We start from the raw sequence: 17,777 nt of genomic DNA, 5'->3' as shown, positions 1-17,777 counted from the left end.
AGACAGCCAATAACCACTTATCCTCTCAAATTAAGAGATCAGTGAAAGGAAAACTAGGATTGCTTTCTAAGTCTCAGCCTGTGACACCTCCCATGTTTTACATGAGCTCATTCACTTCTGGGTCTTTAAAATGTCATCCTTTGATATCCAAATGAGCCACTCATCTTGAGGTCTGAGCAGCTGAGGCCCATCCACCTGTGTTTCTGGGGGCAAAGTGAAATGCTATCTGTGAGAAGAGCTAAAGCTACTACGAATACCATGTTAACTCAATCTTAATGAGGGGAAGAAAGGAAAGAATTATATCCCTAACAAAATTAAAAGCTCCACCATCCACGCCTTCAAAATGTCTTAATACATATTTCAGTTCTGGAAATTACAAGAATGGCCTAATTGCCGATGCCTTCCCAAGTTCATTTTGACCTGAAACTGTCTCAAAACAGCAGCAAATGTTGACTTCTGTCATTTTACCTTTAATTAACCATCATTTCCTTTTCAGTTAAAATCTTATCTAAACAGTAAAAAGACTTGAAGATTAAGCATTTCTGCTGGTCTCCAGTTCCTGAATTTGTATATGTTTTGTTATTACTAAAGGATTTTCTCATTCATTTAACATTTACTGAGTGTCCACTAGTGAATAATAAACAATGATGGTCAAGTGCATAAATGCTATATAGTTCAACAGACTTTGCTTCAAACACTGGTTCATTCGCTTCCTAGATTGTGTGACCTTTGAGAAAGTCACTGAATCTCATCAAGTCTCAGTCCTTTTACCTGTAAAACTGAGGTAATATCTGCCTCACAGGATTGCCATTCAGGATTAAGTGAGACGCTGAAGGTTTTTTTTTTTTAGTTGAAGGTAGTCCCCCTAGGGTAATACCTGGTACACAGCAAAGCACACCGGCAATGACAGCAAAAATCATCACTATGGTGAACACTGTACGGTGCATTGGCTGGGTGGGGGTGGGGGGGTGGAGACATGAAGTTTCTTATCTCATTAGGAAGACAGGCATGTGTAATGATGACTTTTAAATTATTTACATTTTTATTATTAATAGAAAGCAAAAGAATATAGCATGAATTCAATTCTCAAGGTTACCTTTGTCTTTAGCTTCAGGAAATGTTGTGTTATCACTAGTGTTGTAGGAAATCAAGATGCTATCAATTGAATAAGTAGTCGCCGCCTTCGTAAAATTCACACTCCAGGAAAAACTGGATCCAAATTGTACTGCTATTTTGGGACCATTCCGGTCATCACCACAAATGCTTCCTTTATATGTTGCGGTGCCATGGTCTGAAATGGTTACGGTTTCCTAAAAGAATAAGAAGTTTGGAGGCAGGAAGCAAAAAGACAGCAATGAGTTCCCGGCATGTATGCCCACAACCCCCATGACCAGGTTACCCTTTGCTTAGTTTGCTGTATAAACCAGTCTCAGACTCTTCAGCTACAAACCAGTCCTTGAGACAAATTTTTGTATGACATCAAGGGAAATGGGAAACTGGCCTGAACTGCTATTCTTAAGCTGATGTTTTAAAAATTAGGCTGTAAGTCGGCAGGACCTTAATGAAAAGAAAACAATAAGGCAAAAGGTCTGAGGTGCCCTGAGATAATCTTTAAACCTTAAACCAAAAATACCCCTGAAGTCTTCTTAAAACCAAACAATAGTTTAGCCTAACTAGTAAAAAAGGTGTGCCTTGAGCATTATGCTCTCTTAAGATCTATCTGTATGGGATCAAATTGACAACAGCAACTTGAAAGATCAGATAGGAACCTTAGGGGGCAGTGAGTTTATGTCAATGGGGAGGAACAACTCAGAAAAGGAAGGTTAGAATGGTTGCACAACTCAAGGAATGCAATCAATGTCATTGAATTGTACACGTAGAAACTGTTGAATTGGTGTATGTTTTGTGTGTATGTTCTCAACAACAAAAAAATAACAAATTATTTTTAAAAAGGACTGAGAGAACAAAATAAAGGGGATTTTAATAGCAAAGTATTAAAAAAGTTGAAGCTTTGATGTATATTTTAAAAACATCACATAAGTAGTTAGTCCTGAACACCACATAGTCTTCAGATCACTTGCCTTCAACCAACTCCAAGAAAAATTCTAAAAAACTCATAAATTAGAAGAAATATTCATGTTAGCACTAAGAATACCTTCAAATGTATATGTTAAAAAAAAACCCAACAGATTTTAAGTGTTAAGTTAGTCAACATACGAAATCTTATTTGTATAACTGTGTTTAAAGGATTTAAAAAAAAGGAGTCAGAATGAAATTCCTACTATAAAACCCAAAGAAAAATATATACTCACATAACTCCTGTTTGCAGTTTCATAGCGTATTTTGAAATCCATCTGCCATTTTGCATAAAGGCAAGTAGCTTTTTCTGAATTTGTCAAGTTAAGTTCCAATGCATAAGACCGGACAGCTCCTGAATTTATTTTTAAAAAATAAGATTTTAAAATTGTACTACAAAAATAAGTAAACATATATATAAAATAAAAACAAGTTTTATCCACAACTGAAGTTCAACCAACTTTAAAAATGTAACAAACTATTTGTAATATATATGGTATTCCTACGGTATCCTGGTGGTATAGTGGTTAAGAGCTAAGGCGACTAACCAAAAAGGTCAGCAGTTCGAATCCACCAGGCGTTCCTTGGAAACTCTATGGGGCAGTTCTACTATGTCCTGTAGGGCCGCTATGAGTCAGAATCCACTCGACAGCAATGGGTTTGGTTTTTGGTTTATGGTATCCTAGTGACTTTTTTTTTTTTTTTAGTGACTGTTTTTCTTTGTATTCTGAAGCAGGGCTTCAAACCTGTCTGATGCAGTTCGAACCCCTGCTGAGAATCTGCATTTCTAACAAGTTCCCTGCTGAAAATTTGCATTTCCAGCCCAGATACACTGAATTAGAACCTACAGTTTAACAAGACCCCCAGGTGACTGTTATGTATAACTTACTGGGGACTTGTTAGAAATGCAAATTCTCAGCATTCATTTGAAGCCCTGTTTTGAAGGAAATTCATTTGCTAAAGTTAGATTATTCTGTCACAAAAGAATAGCTGCCAGACCTAGGATGCTTAGGTAATGGCACTGACTGGTGACATTTGCCTCATTTCCACATTCATTTGTGCCTTGCTAATTTTGTTTCAGGCAACTATAGTTTGCCGTTAGGACTTTTGTTTGAGGTAAATGAGGTAAGGGGAAACTTGGAAGGGGGATTTAATTCCTGCTTCTCTCAAACCAGCTAGTGGAACATTCTCTGCAAAAATAATGATAGAGCTGGTGTCCTATGGTCTTGTTGCTTTAAATCTTGTCATAAGCTACATGACCTATGACATGGATGTCTTCCCAACTATTTTATCCTGATGTGATCAGCTGTGGGCTAGCTCTTTCAAAGCATGTGTACCATGTGACCAAAGAGGCAGAGTTCCAAAGGGTTGTTAGGTCCCTAAGCAAAGGGTTAATTTTTAGAAATTCAAAGTTCATCACTTTGTTCCACATTAAAATCCAATTGATTAGAAGCACTGATAAATCTTTTGACAGGGACTCAGAGGAATCCGTAAGCTCTCAACTGCTATCTCAATAGGCAGAGAGACCTTAAGGGGACAGAAAAGCACCTGGACTTTTCAGCTAACTTGACTCTCACCTTCTACACTGGGGTAAACACAGAGACATTATCTATTGAACTGAAGAGCCCAAGGACTCAAAATACAATTCACAGGGGGAAAATGTGTCAGCCGACATACCAGCACCATAAATAATGGGTAATTATCTAAGGGTTTTTTCACTGTCCCATTACCCAAGGGATGAGTTGTTTCCTGTTAAGATAGCTGCATACACTTTAATGATATCTGAGCAATCCCCTGCCATCTACAGGTAGGAACATGCTACAGACTATAGAGAATAAAGTCCTAAGAGAAATACCAAGAAGGCGTGCCTCAGCGACAGCTTTCAGGTTGTACACAAAAGCCTAGCGTCATGCTCTGGAGACCTGGTTGTCTCACCAAGCAAGAATATTATGCTAAAGCTTGTGGATACTGACAGTGACTAAATGTACTGGCAAAGACTCAAAAAGACCTTGCAAGGCCTAAGTAGCTTTTACAATCATTCTTTACTAAGTACAATAGGAATGGAGCTGTCATCACTGATCCAAGGCCACCCTGTAGCAGTGCTGAGCTGAGAATTCCAGTTTATAATTTTTCTAATCAACTGGAGGAAGTCTGCTTTTATATCCTGGCTCCCTAGATCTTGTTTAAGGTCCCTAGCGTTAGCATATTCTTCTCTTTGTATTCACAAAACCATTACAGTGAAACCTGTGAGAATTGGATCTTGACAGAACTGCCTTGTTTTTCACCTTTGAAAGGTTGCAAGTCTTACCATTTTTCCAGGGCTTGTTTTAATAGAAAATATTTGAGTTTTCCTTCTCTGACAAGTTTCCACCTTACACAGTGCCATGGATTGAATTGTGCCCCCCAAAAATATGTATATCAATTTGGCTAGGCCATGACTCCCAGTATTGTGTAACTGTCCACCATTTTGTCATCTGATGTGATTTTCCTATGTGTTATAAATCCTACCTCTATGATGTTCATAAGGGGGGACATGTGGCAGTTATGTTAATGAGGGAGGACTCAACCTACAAGATTGGATTGTGTCTTGAGCCAATCTCTTTTGGGATATAAAAGAAAGAAGCAAGAAGTGAGACGGGGGACCTCCTACCACCAAGAAAGCAGCGCTGGGAGCAGAGCGCATCCTTTGAACCTGAGGTTCCTGTGCAGAGAAGCTCCTCAACCAAGGGAAGATCAATGACAAGGACCTTCCTCCAGAGCTGACAGAGAGAAAGCCTCCCCCTGGACTGACACCCTGAATTTAGACTTCTAGCCTACTAGGCTGTGAGAGAAAAAAACTTCTGTTTGCTAAAGCCATCCACTTGTAATATTTCTGCTACAGCAACACTAGATGACTAAGACACACAGGTTCCAGCTTTCACAGGTTTTATTGTAGAACTAACCAAGAAAAGCCTCACCTGTATAAATCATGTTTTTTCCAAAGGTAGTAGAGTAACAGGAAGAAAAGAGTGTAAAAAAAAAATAGCTACAGTATCGCTGTGTCAAAGTGAGGATTCCTTGGGTGATGCAAAGGGTTAATGAGCTCGCTTGCTAATCGTAAGGCTGGAGGTTCAAGTCCACCCAGAGGTGCCTTGGAAGAAAGGCCTGGCGATCTACTTCTAAAAGATCAGCCATTGAAACCCCTATGGGGCACAGTTCTACTCTGACACACATGGCGTTGCCATGAGTCGGCAACTGGCTTGGGTCTTTTTTTGGTTTATCAGTATGTCCTGAGGTAACAGAACTGAAACTTTATGAAGCAGAAAGCACAGTTCGTAATTCAAATTTATCAATACTAGATACCTACAAATGAAACGCTCTGAAGGTTCTGGCATACTTTGTTCCATTCCCGTCACAGCCTTTGTCCCTGAGACAGCTATTCCTTACACAGAGCCTACTTCACTCCTTGGTCTCCAACTGCCCGGGTACCGCTTTTACTCAAATGCCTATCACCTCAAAGTTAACAATCCAAAACGAAAATTCATTCTTCTACCTCCTCTAAACCTGTCCTCATCTCAGCATCTCTGGCTCCAGAAGAAAGGCAGGACCACACACAGTCACTCAGGCTCAAAAGTTTTGGAAGCAGCTTCTACTTCATTATCTTCATAAAGTTCTATTAATTTTTTCCCTTCAAATTCTCTCTCAATCACTCTCTCCCTTTTACTTCTGCTCCCAATCCACCACTCCACCTTTAAATTACTACAGATGTCTCCTAGCGGCTCCTGCACGTGCTGCCAGATTAATTGATCTTAAGTACTACTTCCTCTCAGGACACCTTCTTGTTAAAAAACTTTCATTGGCTCTGAAATTCCCGTATCAAATTTAAATTCCTCTGCCTGACTTTCAAAGTAATCCTTAACCTTGTCCCACCCTATTCCTTCAACTTCTCTCAAGCCATTTTCCCAAACACACCCTTTAATCTGGTTAAACTTGTTTCCACTAGACCCAAACACCATACTCTATTCAATTTCTATCCCTTGGTTTGTACTGCTCCTAACACTGGAAGTCTACTTTCTTTTACTGACCTAAATGTTCACCTCAGGAAGGATTTCCCTCTCTTTTTTCACTGTCCAAAATATGTCCTCCCTCTGTTAGGGGAGGAAAACCTGGCACAGTGGTTAAGAGCTGCTGCTGCTAACCAAAAAGGTCAGCAGTTCAAATCCACCAGGTGCTCCTTGGAAACTCTATGGGGCAGTTCTACTCTGTCCTACAGGGTAGCTACGAGTTGGAATAGACTCGACAGGCAACAGGTTTGGTGGTTTTTGGTTTTTTTTTTTAGGAGAACTTCTGGCAGATATCACCACCCACTATAAAATCTGAAAATGTCAGACACTTGCTTTCCCAGCTTCCCTTGCAGCAAGGATGGGCACTTGTGCTAGGCTTTACCTAATGAATGCATCACCCCCACCCCCACCCCCAACTTTGAATAGGAGGGCAGTGACTCAGAAGACAAAGAAGCCAACAGTGGAGTCAGGAATGGAACAAGCTCCCTTGGGAGGCCAGCAGGACTACTGGCAGTGGCCAGTGGGGCAAGGTACAGTTCAGTGCCTAGCAGTGGTAGAGCAGTTCAGTGCCATGATTTGGGGTATTGAATCAAGCTCGGGAATATACAGCAAGAATCTCCAGTAATTCTGAGTTACCCAGTATACATTTTTAATAAAATAAACATTTTGTTGACGTGTAACACACATACAGAAAAACGCACACACAGTATAGCACATGTAGAGAAAAATGCACATAACATTAAGTATAAACAAACAAACAAAAAAAACCAACCTCGTTGCTGCCAAGTCAATTCCGACTCATAGTGACCCTACAGGACAGGGTAGAACTGCCCAGCGCGGTTTCCAAGGAGCGCTTAGTGGATTCAAACTGCTGACCTTTTGGTTAGCAGCTGAGCGCTTAACCACTGTACCACCAGGGCTCTATTAAGTATCCAGCTGAAAATTTTTTCACAAAGTGAATCCACTTACATAATCTACACTCAGATCAAGGAACAACATTACAAATACTCCCAAAGCCCCTTTTATGTCCCTTTGCAAAGACTAACCACTATCCTAACTTCTAACCGCATAGACTAGTTCTGCCTCTTTTTCAACTTGATATAAATGGAACCATTCACTATGCTCTCTTCTGTGTCTGGCTTCTTCACTCATATTATGTTTGTGAGCTTCACCCATGTTGTTGTGTGTTACTGCAGTATGTTCATTCTCACAGCTGTCCAGCTTTCTATCACTGGGTGAATACACCATGACTTATCTATTGCCACTATGCTCCTGTGGGTGGGCAGCTGGATAGCTTCCAGTCCGGTTCTGTTACAAATACTGTAGTACTGCTGTAAACATTCTTGCACACGTTGGTGCATACATGTGTATGTGTGTCAGTTGGGTATATATCTAGGAATGAAATTGCGGGGTCAAGAAGCATGATTATGTTCTAATATGTTTTTAATGATTTCCTTTTCTGCTTAAAATCAAGCAGACTTTATTTTTGTTGCTTGTGATTAAGAATCTGGGCTGTTCGGCTACCCATTTTTCAAGACCCATTTTCTCCACAAAGCTTTCCTTGACTATAAAAGCCCCTGAGGAGCAGTCGTAGTGCAAACCCCCACATTTCAGTATATTTTATACTGTCCTAAATTATTCAAGGTTATTTTATGCCTGTAAATCCTGCCTCCCCTATGCCGTAGGCGCCAAAACAGCAGTTTTCAATTGTCACTTTACAAGAAACCAGTGTGTAGTGTACAGCAAGTAATCTGTTACCAATAAAAAAGTACCAAAGACTGTGAATGAATGCTACAAATGGACAGATTCAAGATTCCCTTTTGATAATGTCTCTCTCACTCATTTTAATTCCAATATGTCCCCTAAAGCTGCTGAGCTTATCAATGCCACAGACCCTAGGAGTGTATCTTTTATATGAATACCATCCATCAGGGGTGTCGTGGTGGAGATCATATCTACTACTTTTCCTGTATCCCCTATCATTCCTAGCAGTGCTGAACACACGAAAGAGTCTTAACACATACTGACTGACTATATCAAGGTAAAGATACCTTGCAATAAGGACTTGAACACATGAAAGAGTCTTAATACATACTGACTGACTATATCAAGGTAAGGATACCTTGCAATAAGGACTTGAAATATAGCTTAATCTAATTACAGGAAGGCCAAGCCTTTAGCCCTTCTGAATCATGGACCTATCAGTTTGCTGGATACTCAGAAATTCCATGCAGCTTTCTCCTCAACAAATTTTGGGCATGGATCTCAAACTAGGAATAATGCTTTTCCCATAGGGTAAGCTTACAATGGAAATATTTACCCTTTGGTAAGGAGTCTCTAACAAGAGATTTCCATCTTTATAGCTCTGTTTGATTTTAGAATAGCTAAACCATTTTGTTAAAAAGGCTTAGGGTATTGTTATGGATTGACACATGTCCCCCCAAAATGTGTGTCAACTTGTCTAGGCCATGATTCCCAGTATTGTGTCTCTGCCCTCCATTTTGTGATCTGATGTAATTATCCATGTATTATAAATCTGAACCTCTTCGGAGCCCTGGTGGCGGTGCAGTGGTTCAGAGCACAGCTGCTAACTAAAAGGTTGGCAGTTTGAATTCATCAGCCACTCTTGGGAAACCGTATGGGGTAGTTTTACTCCATCCTATAGGGTTGCTATGATTCGGAATCAACTTGATGGCAATGGGTTTGTTTCTGTTTGTTTTTATGAGTTAATGAGGCAGGATTAGAGGCAGTTATGTTAATGAGGCAGGACACAACCTACAGGATTAGGTTATATCTTGAGTCAATCTCTTTTGAGATATGAGAGAAGCAAGCAGAAAGAGGGGGGACCTCAGTACCACTAAGAAAGAGGAGCCAGGAGCAGAGTGAGTCCTCTGGATCCAGGGTCCCTGTGCAGAGAAGCTCCTAGACCCAGGTGTAGACTGACAACAAGGAACCTTCCCCCAGAGCCAACAGAAAGAGAAAGTCTTTCCCTGGAGCTGGCGCCCTGAATTCGGACTTCTAGCTTCCTAAACTGAGAGAATAAATTTCTGCTTGTTAAAGCCATCCACTTGTGATATTTCTGTTATAAGACAGGTATTAAACAAAAAGTCCATAGCTTAATATATCCTAGTGTTATAACTATACAACCAAGAAATTTATTCTCCAAAGAAAGGCATCCCACAAAATCAACTTTCTCAAATTCAAATATCCTTTCAATTCTCTTTCCAAAAGTTCATTTATAGGTTCCTTTAGAGCTCAGAACTTATTTTCCCAAGGGTGAGACACTTCAAAAAGTAGCTAGGTTTTTACAAATCTATATGACACAAAGTGTAGCTGAATACACATCTGTAGACAAAGCGGGGGCGGGGGGAGGAGCGGAGCAGAACACAATACTAGTGATAAAAAAAGAAATGACCTAAGAGGCAATATAATGAAGGGATTAAGCACCCCATTCCTGAAGTTGAAGAGCTTGAATTCAAACCAGGCAGGTTAATCTACCTGGTGGCACAATGGTTAAGAGCTTGGCTGCTAACCAAAAAAAAAAAAAAACCAAAAGGTTGGTTCAAATCTACTAGGTGCTCCTTGGAAACCCTACGGGGCAGTTCTACTCTGTCCTATAGGGTCACTACAAGTCAGAATCAACTCGATGACAATGGGTTTGGTTTTGGTTTTAGGCTAACTTACTAGCTGTGAGACTTTGGACAAGCTAACCTCACCAAGAATTTTGTGTGTTTCTGTAATAGGTTCTTGCAAGCACGTAAACCCCTCAGAGCTAACAGAATTTAGCCAAGCAAGTCAGAGATTCCAGTTTATAAGCCTCCCTTCTAGTAAACACACCACCTAAAAAGATATTCCTTCCAACTTTTAGGTTATGTTTACTTTCATCTTATGAAGTTATGGGCTCTTGATCTCAAACTCATCAATTCAGAATGATATTGAGCAAATGGTCTCAAAAACAAAAAAAACAGGACATTGGCATATACTCTTTTCTATTCAGAGTGATGATTTTCCCGCAGGTTTGTTAAGTCAGATTAACTGGTCCTTATTTGCAATTCCTAACATGGTTAAGTCGAAGCCCTGGTGGCACAGTAGTTAAGAGCTACGGCTGCTAACTAACCAAAAGGTCGGCGGTTCGAATCCACCAGCCACTTCTTGGAAACCCTATGGGGCAGTTGTACTCTGTCTTACAGGGTCGCTATGAATCAGAATCAACTCAACGGCAATGGGTGATATAGGTAAAATCAGTGAATTCAGCTGCTTATATTCTTGTCTTAAAATAGAAAAAGAATAATCTGATTTTGAGCTACAAAATAATTTAATTTTTTTTTAAGGTCACAGAGTGGGTAAGGAAATAACATTGAACACTATTGACCTAATGGAAAGTGCTTATTGCTGAGCAGTGTTTGGCAGACCTCCAGAATTCTTTCGCAATGCATGATAGCATACCAACAAGTATTTATAAAGTACGCTTAAGGATCTGATCGCATTAATAGGAAATTATCAGAATGCTCTGTTACTACAGGAGAAGAACAGCCCTCTTGCACCAAGGGTCACTGAAGTCAGCTATAGTGCTGTGAAAGAATCTTTGATCACAGACAAAAGCCACCCAAAGGTATAGGGGAAGAAAGCTGTACTCACGGAAATATCTACATATGTATAACCCTATCTGATGTGAGAATCAATGGTTAATGGGCTAAAGATAAACCTGTCCTTTCAAGTATCTCTATTATCGCTAGAATAATTAGGCAGAACCTTGAAGTCTAAGTTACTAGTTTAACAAAATGTGCTAAGGCTACAGAAAAATCTCTATGCTTACTTTCTCTCTTTCAGATCACCTCCAAAAGGAGAAATACTGATTCTTTGTGAAAACTTCATTGTCCTTCTCACCAAGGACTACCTAAGTTCTCCAGGTTTATCCTTTACTACTATGTAGGTAGGGAACCCTGGTTAAGAACTCGGCTCTGCTCCCATAAGGATTACAGCCTAGGAGACCCTATGGGGCAGTTCTACTCTGTCCCACATGGTCGCTATAAATCGGAATCGACTTGATGGCCCACAGTAGCAATAACAACAACTACGTAGTTATATTTGAAGAGCTACAGATAAGATACTAATATTATATGAAATTATACACAGGTTTTTTTGTTTAAATTGGCTTAGAATTATCTGTACTGATTAGCACTGATCTTGAACTTCTTAATCCAAAGAGTCAAAAGAACTTCTTGTAAAACATAATTTAAGGTTCACAGAATAAAAAAGAGACCAAGTTGGTCTAGTTCACCATCAAAGCCCCAGTGCCCGCCAATGAATTCCCTCAAAAAATTTAGAGGACTAACCATGTACCAAAGGAGCCCTGGTGACACAGTGGCTAAGCGCTGGGCTGCTAACCCAGGGTAAGCATTTCAAGCCCACCAGCCACTCCACAGGAGAAAGATGTGGCAGTCTGCTTCTGAAAAGATCACAGCCTTGGAAACCCTATGGGGCAGTTCTACTCTGTCCTATAGTGGCACTATGAATTGGAATTGACTCAAGGGCAGTGGGTGGGTAACCACGTACCAGGCCCTGTGCTAGGCAGACAATGAGAAATAACAGTACATAAGATGGTCTCTGCTCTCAGAGATTAGTATTACAGGCGAGACTTGACTAGTACTAGAGGGAAAAAAAGAGTAGAAAATAGGCTAATGTGTTAACGTAAGAGATGGGGAAAGACAAGATTTATTCCTCTTTCCCCAAATGGTCACGTGGCTGGCCTCCTGACACTACAGTCTCTGCTCAAATGTCACTCAACAAAGGCAGACCTCTAACCACATAAGGTAAAGGAGGGTCATCCCCCATCATCCACCCCCTACCATCTGGGCATTCTCTTCCTCCTTACCTGCATCATTTTCTTTACAACGCCTATCACCATCTGAAGTTATGTTATTTACTCGATGGGCTGTCTTCCCTCACTAAAATTGTAAGCACCACAAGAGCAGACATCTCATCTGTCTTGTCCTTTGCTCTTATCCCTATCACTTACTAGAGTAGCTAGTACACAATAATCAAAAACCAAACCAGTTGCTGTCAACTCGATTCTGACTCACAGTGACCCTCATGTGTGTCAGAGTAGAACTGTGCTCCATAGGGCTTTCAATGGCTGATCTTTTGGAAGTAGATTGCCAGGCCTTTCTTCTGAGGTGCCTCTGGGTGGACTCAAGTACAATAAAACAACTGATTGCTGTTGAGTTGATTCCAACTCATAATGACCCAACAGGACAGAGTGAACTGCCCCACAGGGTTTCCAAGGAGCAGCCAGTAGATTCAAACGGCCAACCTTTTGGCTAGTAGCCAAACTCTTAACCGCTGCACCATCAGGGCTCCTTAGGGATTCCATAAACATTTGTGGGAAGGAGGGGCCAGTGAAGTACACAGAAAGGATATTTAAATGAAGTTATTCCCACCCAGAAGAGCCTCAACTAAAAATAATACCAAAAATAAAGTTTCAACCTAAAAATACCAGAAGTCAAACTAAATCACCAGAGAAAAATTCTGAAATCTCTGATTATCACAACCAAACCTGAAACCTGTTGCTAGAGAGTCAATTCTGACTCATAGCGACCCTATAAGACAGAGTAGAACTGCCCCATAGGGTTTCTAAGAAGTGGCTGGTGGATTCAAACTGCCGACCTTTTGGTTAGCAGCCATAGCTCTTAACCACTACACCACCAGGACTCCTAGATATCACAAAGGGAATGTAATTAAGCAATGATGCTAGGAAAGGATTTTCAGCTACTACCTTCTTTATAATTCCTCTAAATCACATACCTTTACCTCAGAAAATCCTCTGGTCAGTTAAAATTCATTCAAGTAAATGTGTCAGCATTATTTAATTTCTGTGAAGAAGGCCAATACACAGACTCTAAGAATTACTTTCTATACTTAACTCTACAGCAGCTATTTTTAAAAAATTACCAATGGAGCTGGGATAGAGTTACAAAGCGAAACTGGCACACACAGAGCACAAGTTACTAATGAGACTATAAATTCAGGACAGATCCTGCTCACTGGTACCCTCTACAGTACCCAGGCAGTTATTAGGTACATAGCAGGTACCTTATAAATATTTATTAAGTTTTCAAAAACCTATTCTTGGTATCCACTTTGATATGTAAAAATAACATGCAAAACCCACCAAGCAACTGAAGACCTGCTGAATTCTAAAAAGCAACATAAGGAGACTCTGAGGTCCACCCTGATGGTCTGTTTTCTCCTGGAACCTGTTAAAAATCTGATCTAGATACATTATGAACATTTACTCCTCCAAATTCTGTTCTGAACTTGGAGGTGGAAGGAATCAGTCTTACGAATATTCCAAGAGGCTAAATCTAGTTAGTCCCAATCAATAAATGGCAAACCAGTAGATGAGCTAGCTGATGGGTTCATCTATGCACATCTTTTTGCCTGTTTTTTTTTTTTCCTCCAATGATCTGGCACTGATTTTCTAAAACAAAACAAAAAAGCTTTCATCATTTTAATTATGTCACTGAATTGTACATGTAAAAAATGTTGAAATGGCAAATGCTTTGTCACACATATATTTACCACAATAATCAAAAAGGTTAATGGCATGAAAGCCAACAAATAAGACAACTTTTTTTTTTACTTTCCCTAAACAATAGCAGCCTTGTGTTTGTGCACAAATTGGCAGTGAACTACTGATTAACAGATGCCTTCGTCAAATGCGTTCTTGTCACTGATAAGGGGCTTTCTGTTGTAAACAATCCTTTCTTAGGGTCACTCAGGCCTCAGTAAGTGCTTCATGGTAGAGTTAAGACTTTGAATTAAGCATTCAAGCACAGCCTCCCTGGCCCTCCTGGAGACATGCTACAGAAGTTTCCTGCACTGTGTGGACAGCTGGATTAGATCAGGGACTCTTAAATGTTTTGGTGTCTGGACCCTTTTACACTCTTATCCAATGACGACCTCAAGGAGCTGTGGTTTGTGTGTTATATCTACCGATATTTACCACATCAGAGACTAAAACTGAGCAATTCATAAAACACAAGAACATCAGAGCCATCCGCGTGGTGATGTCACCACACATTAAATAGCCTCTGGAAAACTCCACCGTACACGGGTGAGAGTGAAAAAAATAACCTCTTAGTTTTGTTCTGAGAATAGTTTTGCTCTCACAGACCCCATAAAAAGATCTTTGAGAATCATGGGATTAGATAATCAAGAACCCTTCCAATGCTATGGTTCTAGGGCAGGGTTTCTCAACCTCAGCATTACCGCCATTTTGAGTGGGATAATTCTTTGTGTGGGGGGGGCGGGCTGGTCTGTGCATGTAGGATGTCTAGCAGCATTCCTAGCCTCTACCTACTAGATGCCAGAAGCCATCCCCACCCCAGTTATGACCACTCAAAACGCTTTGAGATATTGCCAACTATCCCCTGGTTGAGAAGCACTGTTGTAGGGTGTTGATTTGATCCTATAGAAATGTGAATTACAAATTGTATTCCTCTCACTGCCTTCTCAGACCCCTAATATGCCTGTTTCTTCCCCACTCCCATCTCAGTCTGTTCCTTCTGTTCTTTTATTATTTCACAGATAGCAAGAGCCAGTGGGTAGCAACAAGCATGGGATGATCCAGTCGGGAAGAGATATTCTGGTCAAAGTTCACTTTTCAGGCCTTAGAGCTATTAGGGCACCACTTAGAGGCACAGCACAATCAGCCAACATTCACCCAGTCATTCTTAGGACCTGGTAACAACTCAGTCCTTAGGAAGCTACCTATCCTCCCTCCCAAAAAACAAACAAACCAAAGTAATAGGCTACTTATGGGTTCAGGGAGAAGAAAAAAAGAGGCTCGGAAGGCAAGGAGGTAGTATACAAGATGCAAATATACCACCCGCAAAACCTCACATTTGGGAGATTCTCCCCAAGTGAAGCATCTGGGGGATTTCTTTGTCAGGGTCTGGCTGGGAGGAAGGAGCAAAAATGGTAGAAAAACAACATCCTCAATACATCCAAATCAGAAATTCACTCCCCACTTCCTCCTTTAGTCTCCCGAAGTTGGGTCCAAGTTTCTTGCCTCAAAATTGCCCCAACCACCTTAGGTTCCTTCATCCTCAAAACTCTACCTATATGTAACCAAACACCTCATGGGATTTGGTTCCTTGGATTAGAGGTTTAGGGTCATGGTTTCATGAAACATCCCAGCTAACTGGCCTAATAACATGATTAGTGCTTCTGTTCTACCTCCTAGTTCGTTGTGTAGTGCCTGGGGTCTTAAAAGCTTGCAAGTGCCATCCAAGGCACAACAATTGGTCTCCATTCACCTGGAGCAATAGAGGAAGTAGGAGAGTCAAGAATAGGAAAAGGATATGGGATATGTGGCTAATTGCCTACATGAACCACTGCCTCCTTTGCCAGGAGATCAGAAGAACTGGATGATGCCCGGATACCATTACTGAATATTTTGATCAAAGATTCTATAGCAGGATCCCGATCAAAAGGGGGGAAAATACAGAACAGAATTCCAAATTCTCATGGACTCCAGACTTTCTGGAGCAATGGAAGTTGGATGAGCCCCTGAAACTATTGCCCTGAGATAATCTTTAAAGCTTAAACCCAAAATACCCCCTGAAGTCTTAAAACCAAACAACAGTTTAGCTTAACTAGTAAAAAAAAAAAAAAAGGCCTGCCTTGAGCAATATGCTCTTTTAAGAACTATCTATACAGGATCAAAGTGACAACAGCAACTCAAAAGATTAGACAGGAACCTTGGGGGCGGTGAGTTCACCTTAATGAAGGAAGAACAACTCAGAAAAGGAGGGTGAGAATGGTTGCACAACTTGAAGAATGCAATCAATGTCACTAAATTATACATGCAGAAACTGTTGAATTGGTATATGTTTAGTAAGTATATTCTCAATAACAACAACAAAATAAAATTTAGAAAAAAATAACGACAACAAGAAAAAACAAATGAGAAAAGTTTCATATAATGCTGGGGAACAGTTTCTAGAATATAGATTTTTAACTAAAAAAGCGAAGTGCAGAATTGTGCACATAGTTTGCTATTATTTCTTTTTTTAAAAAAAACTATTCTACCTATGCAGGAGCCCTGGTGGTGAAGTGGTTAAGAGCTCAACTCCACGGCAATGGGTTTCATTTGGGTTTTTGGTTATACATATGCATAAAATATCTCTGAAGTAATAACAAGCAGCTAGTAACAATGGTTGCCTCTGGGTTGCTGGAGGACCGACAGGGAAGGGAGACTTAATTTTCCTGTATATCTTTTTATAACTTTTATATTTTTCCTACTAAATTTTCACCTCCTGATAATTTTGTACAATGTTATGAATTAGCTGTTCAAAGGCAAATTTAAAAAATTTAAAAAATGTGATACTACAAAAAAAAAAAACGCTCTGATTACCAAACTTAAACCCAGCATCATTCCTCAGCTCCTTCCTTCATGGCCTCAAATTCCTACCTACAAATACCATTCCACTCCCCTCCCTACTCCTGAGACTGAATCCTCAGATCTGTCCCCTACCTAAGCTTTTCCCCCAAACTTCTCCATGCAGGCTCAGTCTCTTCCCTCTGCAATTTTCTCACCCACTCCATAGTTTCGCTACCATCTCCCAAACTCGCCCCTGCTCCTGGGAAACCAGGATTTTCCTCTCCAAATTGTCTCTACCACCCCTTAATCTGCAGGAACCGCCCTCCTACGCGCACTCCTCAGTATCCTTCCAAGTTATTCTTTCTACCCCGACCTCCTCCCCTCCTCACTCTTCTCTACCCACTCCCTCGGCGTCCACCAGCCCCCCCTTATTGCCCCATCCTACTCTCCTGGGCCCATCTTCCCCACCACCCCTCGGTCAGGCCTACTCTAGGTTACTGTTCGCCTCCCCGGGCCTGCCGCCGCCGCTCAGTGTCAGCTCGTCAGCCCCTCCAACCCCGCCCCGCCGACCAGTCTTTCAAGTTTGTAGCCTTTGAAGTGACGCCCCGCCGGGCCTAGGCTGGGAGCCTAAGCCGGCGGGCCTGACAACTCACCCAGGACGACGCAAAGCAGAACCAGCCCCAAGCCCGGAACCGGGGAGAGGCGGAGGCCTCGGTACATCATGATACCGCAAACCAAGAGGCGGCGGCGGCGGCGGCGGCGACAAGAGCAGCAACACCAAGGAAGCTGCTCGTTGGGACTTGGGTAACAGCTCCGGTGACCACTGACCACGACGCTGCCAGAGCCAGGAATCAGCGCTTAAGCGCGAGTCATAAGACTCAGGGCAGGGCTCTTTCTTGCCTTCAGCCAATCCCCGCTCTAGAAAGCGTCGAGAAGGGGCGGTGGGGTAGGGCCGGGGGGCGGGGCGATGAAGCCCTGGCTTTTTGGTTCACAACCATTCTTAAGTTCATAAGAGATGTGCGCGGACGGCCTTTTTTAAAACCATAGCGAGAGGATAAACTTTTTTTTTTGCAGGAGGGGGCGGGGTGTAGATAGTAGAGATTATTTCAGTTATGGCTCCTTGAGAAAGAAGAGAATGATTTTGCTGGGATAAAAACGGTGGCCAGGCATCTCAACGTAATACATATGAGTTGGAATCGACTGGACGGCAGTGGGTTTTTGGTTGTATTGAGCACGCACTTAGTACCTATGCAGATCATGCTATTAATGGA

At 41.3% G+C, this 17,777-nt stretch overlaps 1 protein-coding gene across 2 annotated transcripts in view; it reads right to left on the bottom strand.

Annotated features, from left to right (window-relative positions):
• Positions 1 to 17,257, bottom strand: part of LAMP2 (lysosomal associated membrane protein 2) — a 40,646-nt gene extending 23,389 nt beyond the window's left edge. For both annotated transcript variants that reach the window (XM_049872509.1, XM_049872508.1), the window contains exons 1-3: positions 17,160 to 17,257; positions 2,313 to 2,431; positions 1,097 to 1,310 (exon numbers count right to left, since the gene is read on the bottom strand). In XM_049872509.1, the coding sequence (XP_049728466.1) occupies positions 1,097 to 1,310; positions 2,313 to 2,431; positions 17,160 to 17,229 (403 nt within the window). In that variant the 5' untranslated portion in view covers positions 17,230 to 17,257. The remainder of the gene's footprint in view (positions 1 to 1,096; positions 1,311 to 2,312; positions 2,432 to 17,159) is intronic.
• Positions 17,258 to 17,777: the final 520 nt, after the last annotated feature.

Source organism: Elephas maximus, chromosome X (assembly GCF_024166365.1).
Source record: "Elephas maximus indicus isolate mEleMax1 chromosome X, mEleMax1 primary haplotype, whole genome shotgun sequence".
Classification (NCBI taxonomy): Eukaryota; Metazoa; Chordata; class Mammalia; order Proboscidea; family Elephantidae; genus Elephas; species Elephas maximus.
The sequence above is the reverse complement of the archived record's forward strand: the minus strand, read 5'-3'. Positions and strand labels throughout refer to the sequence as shown.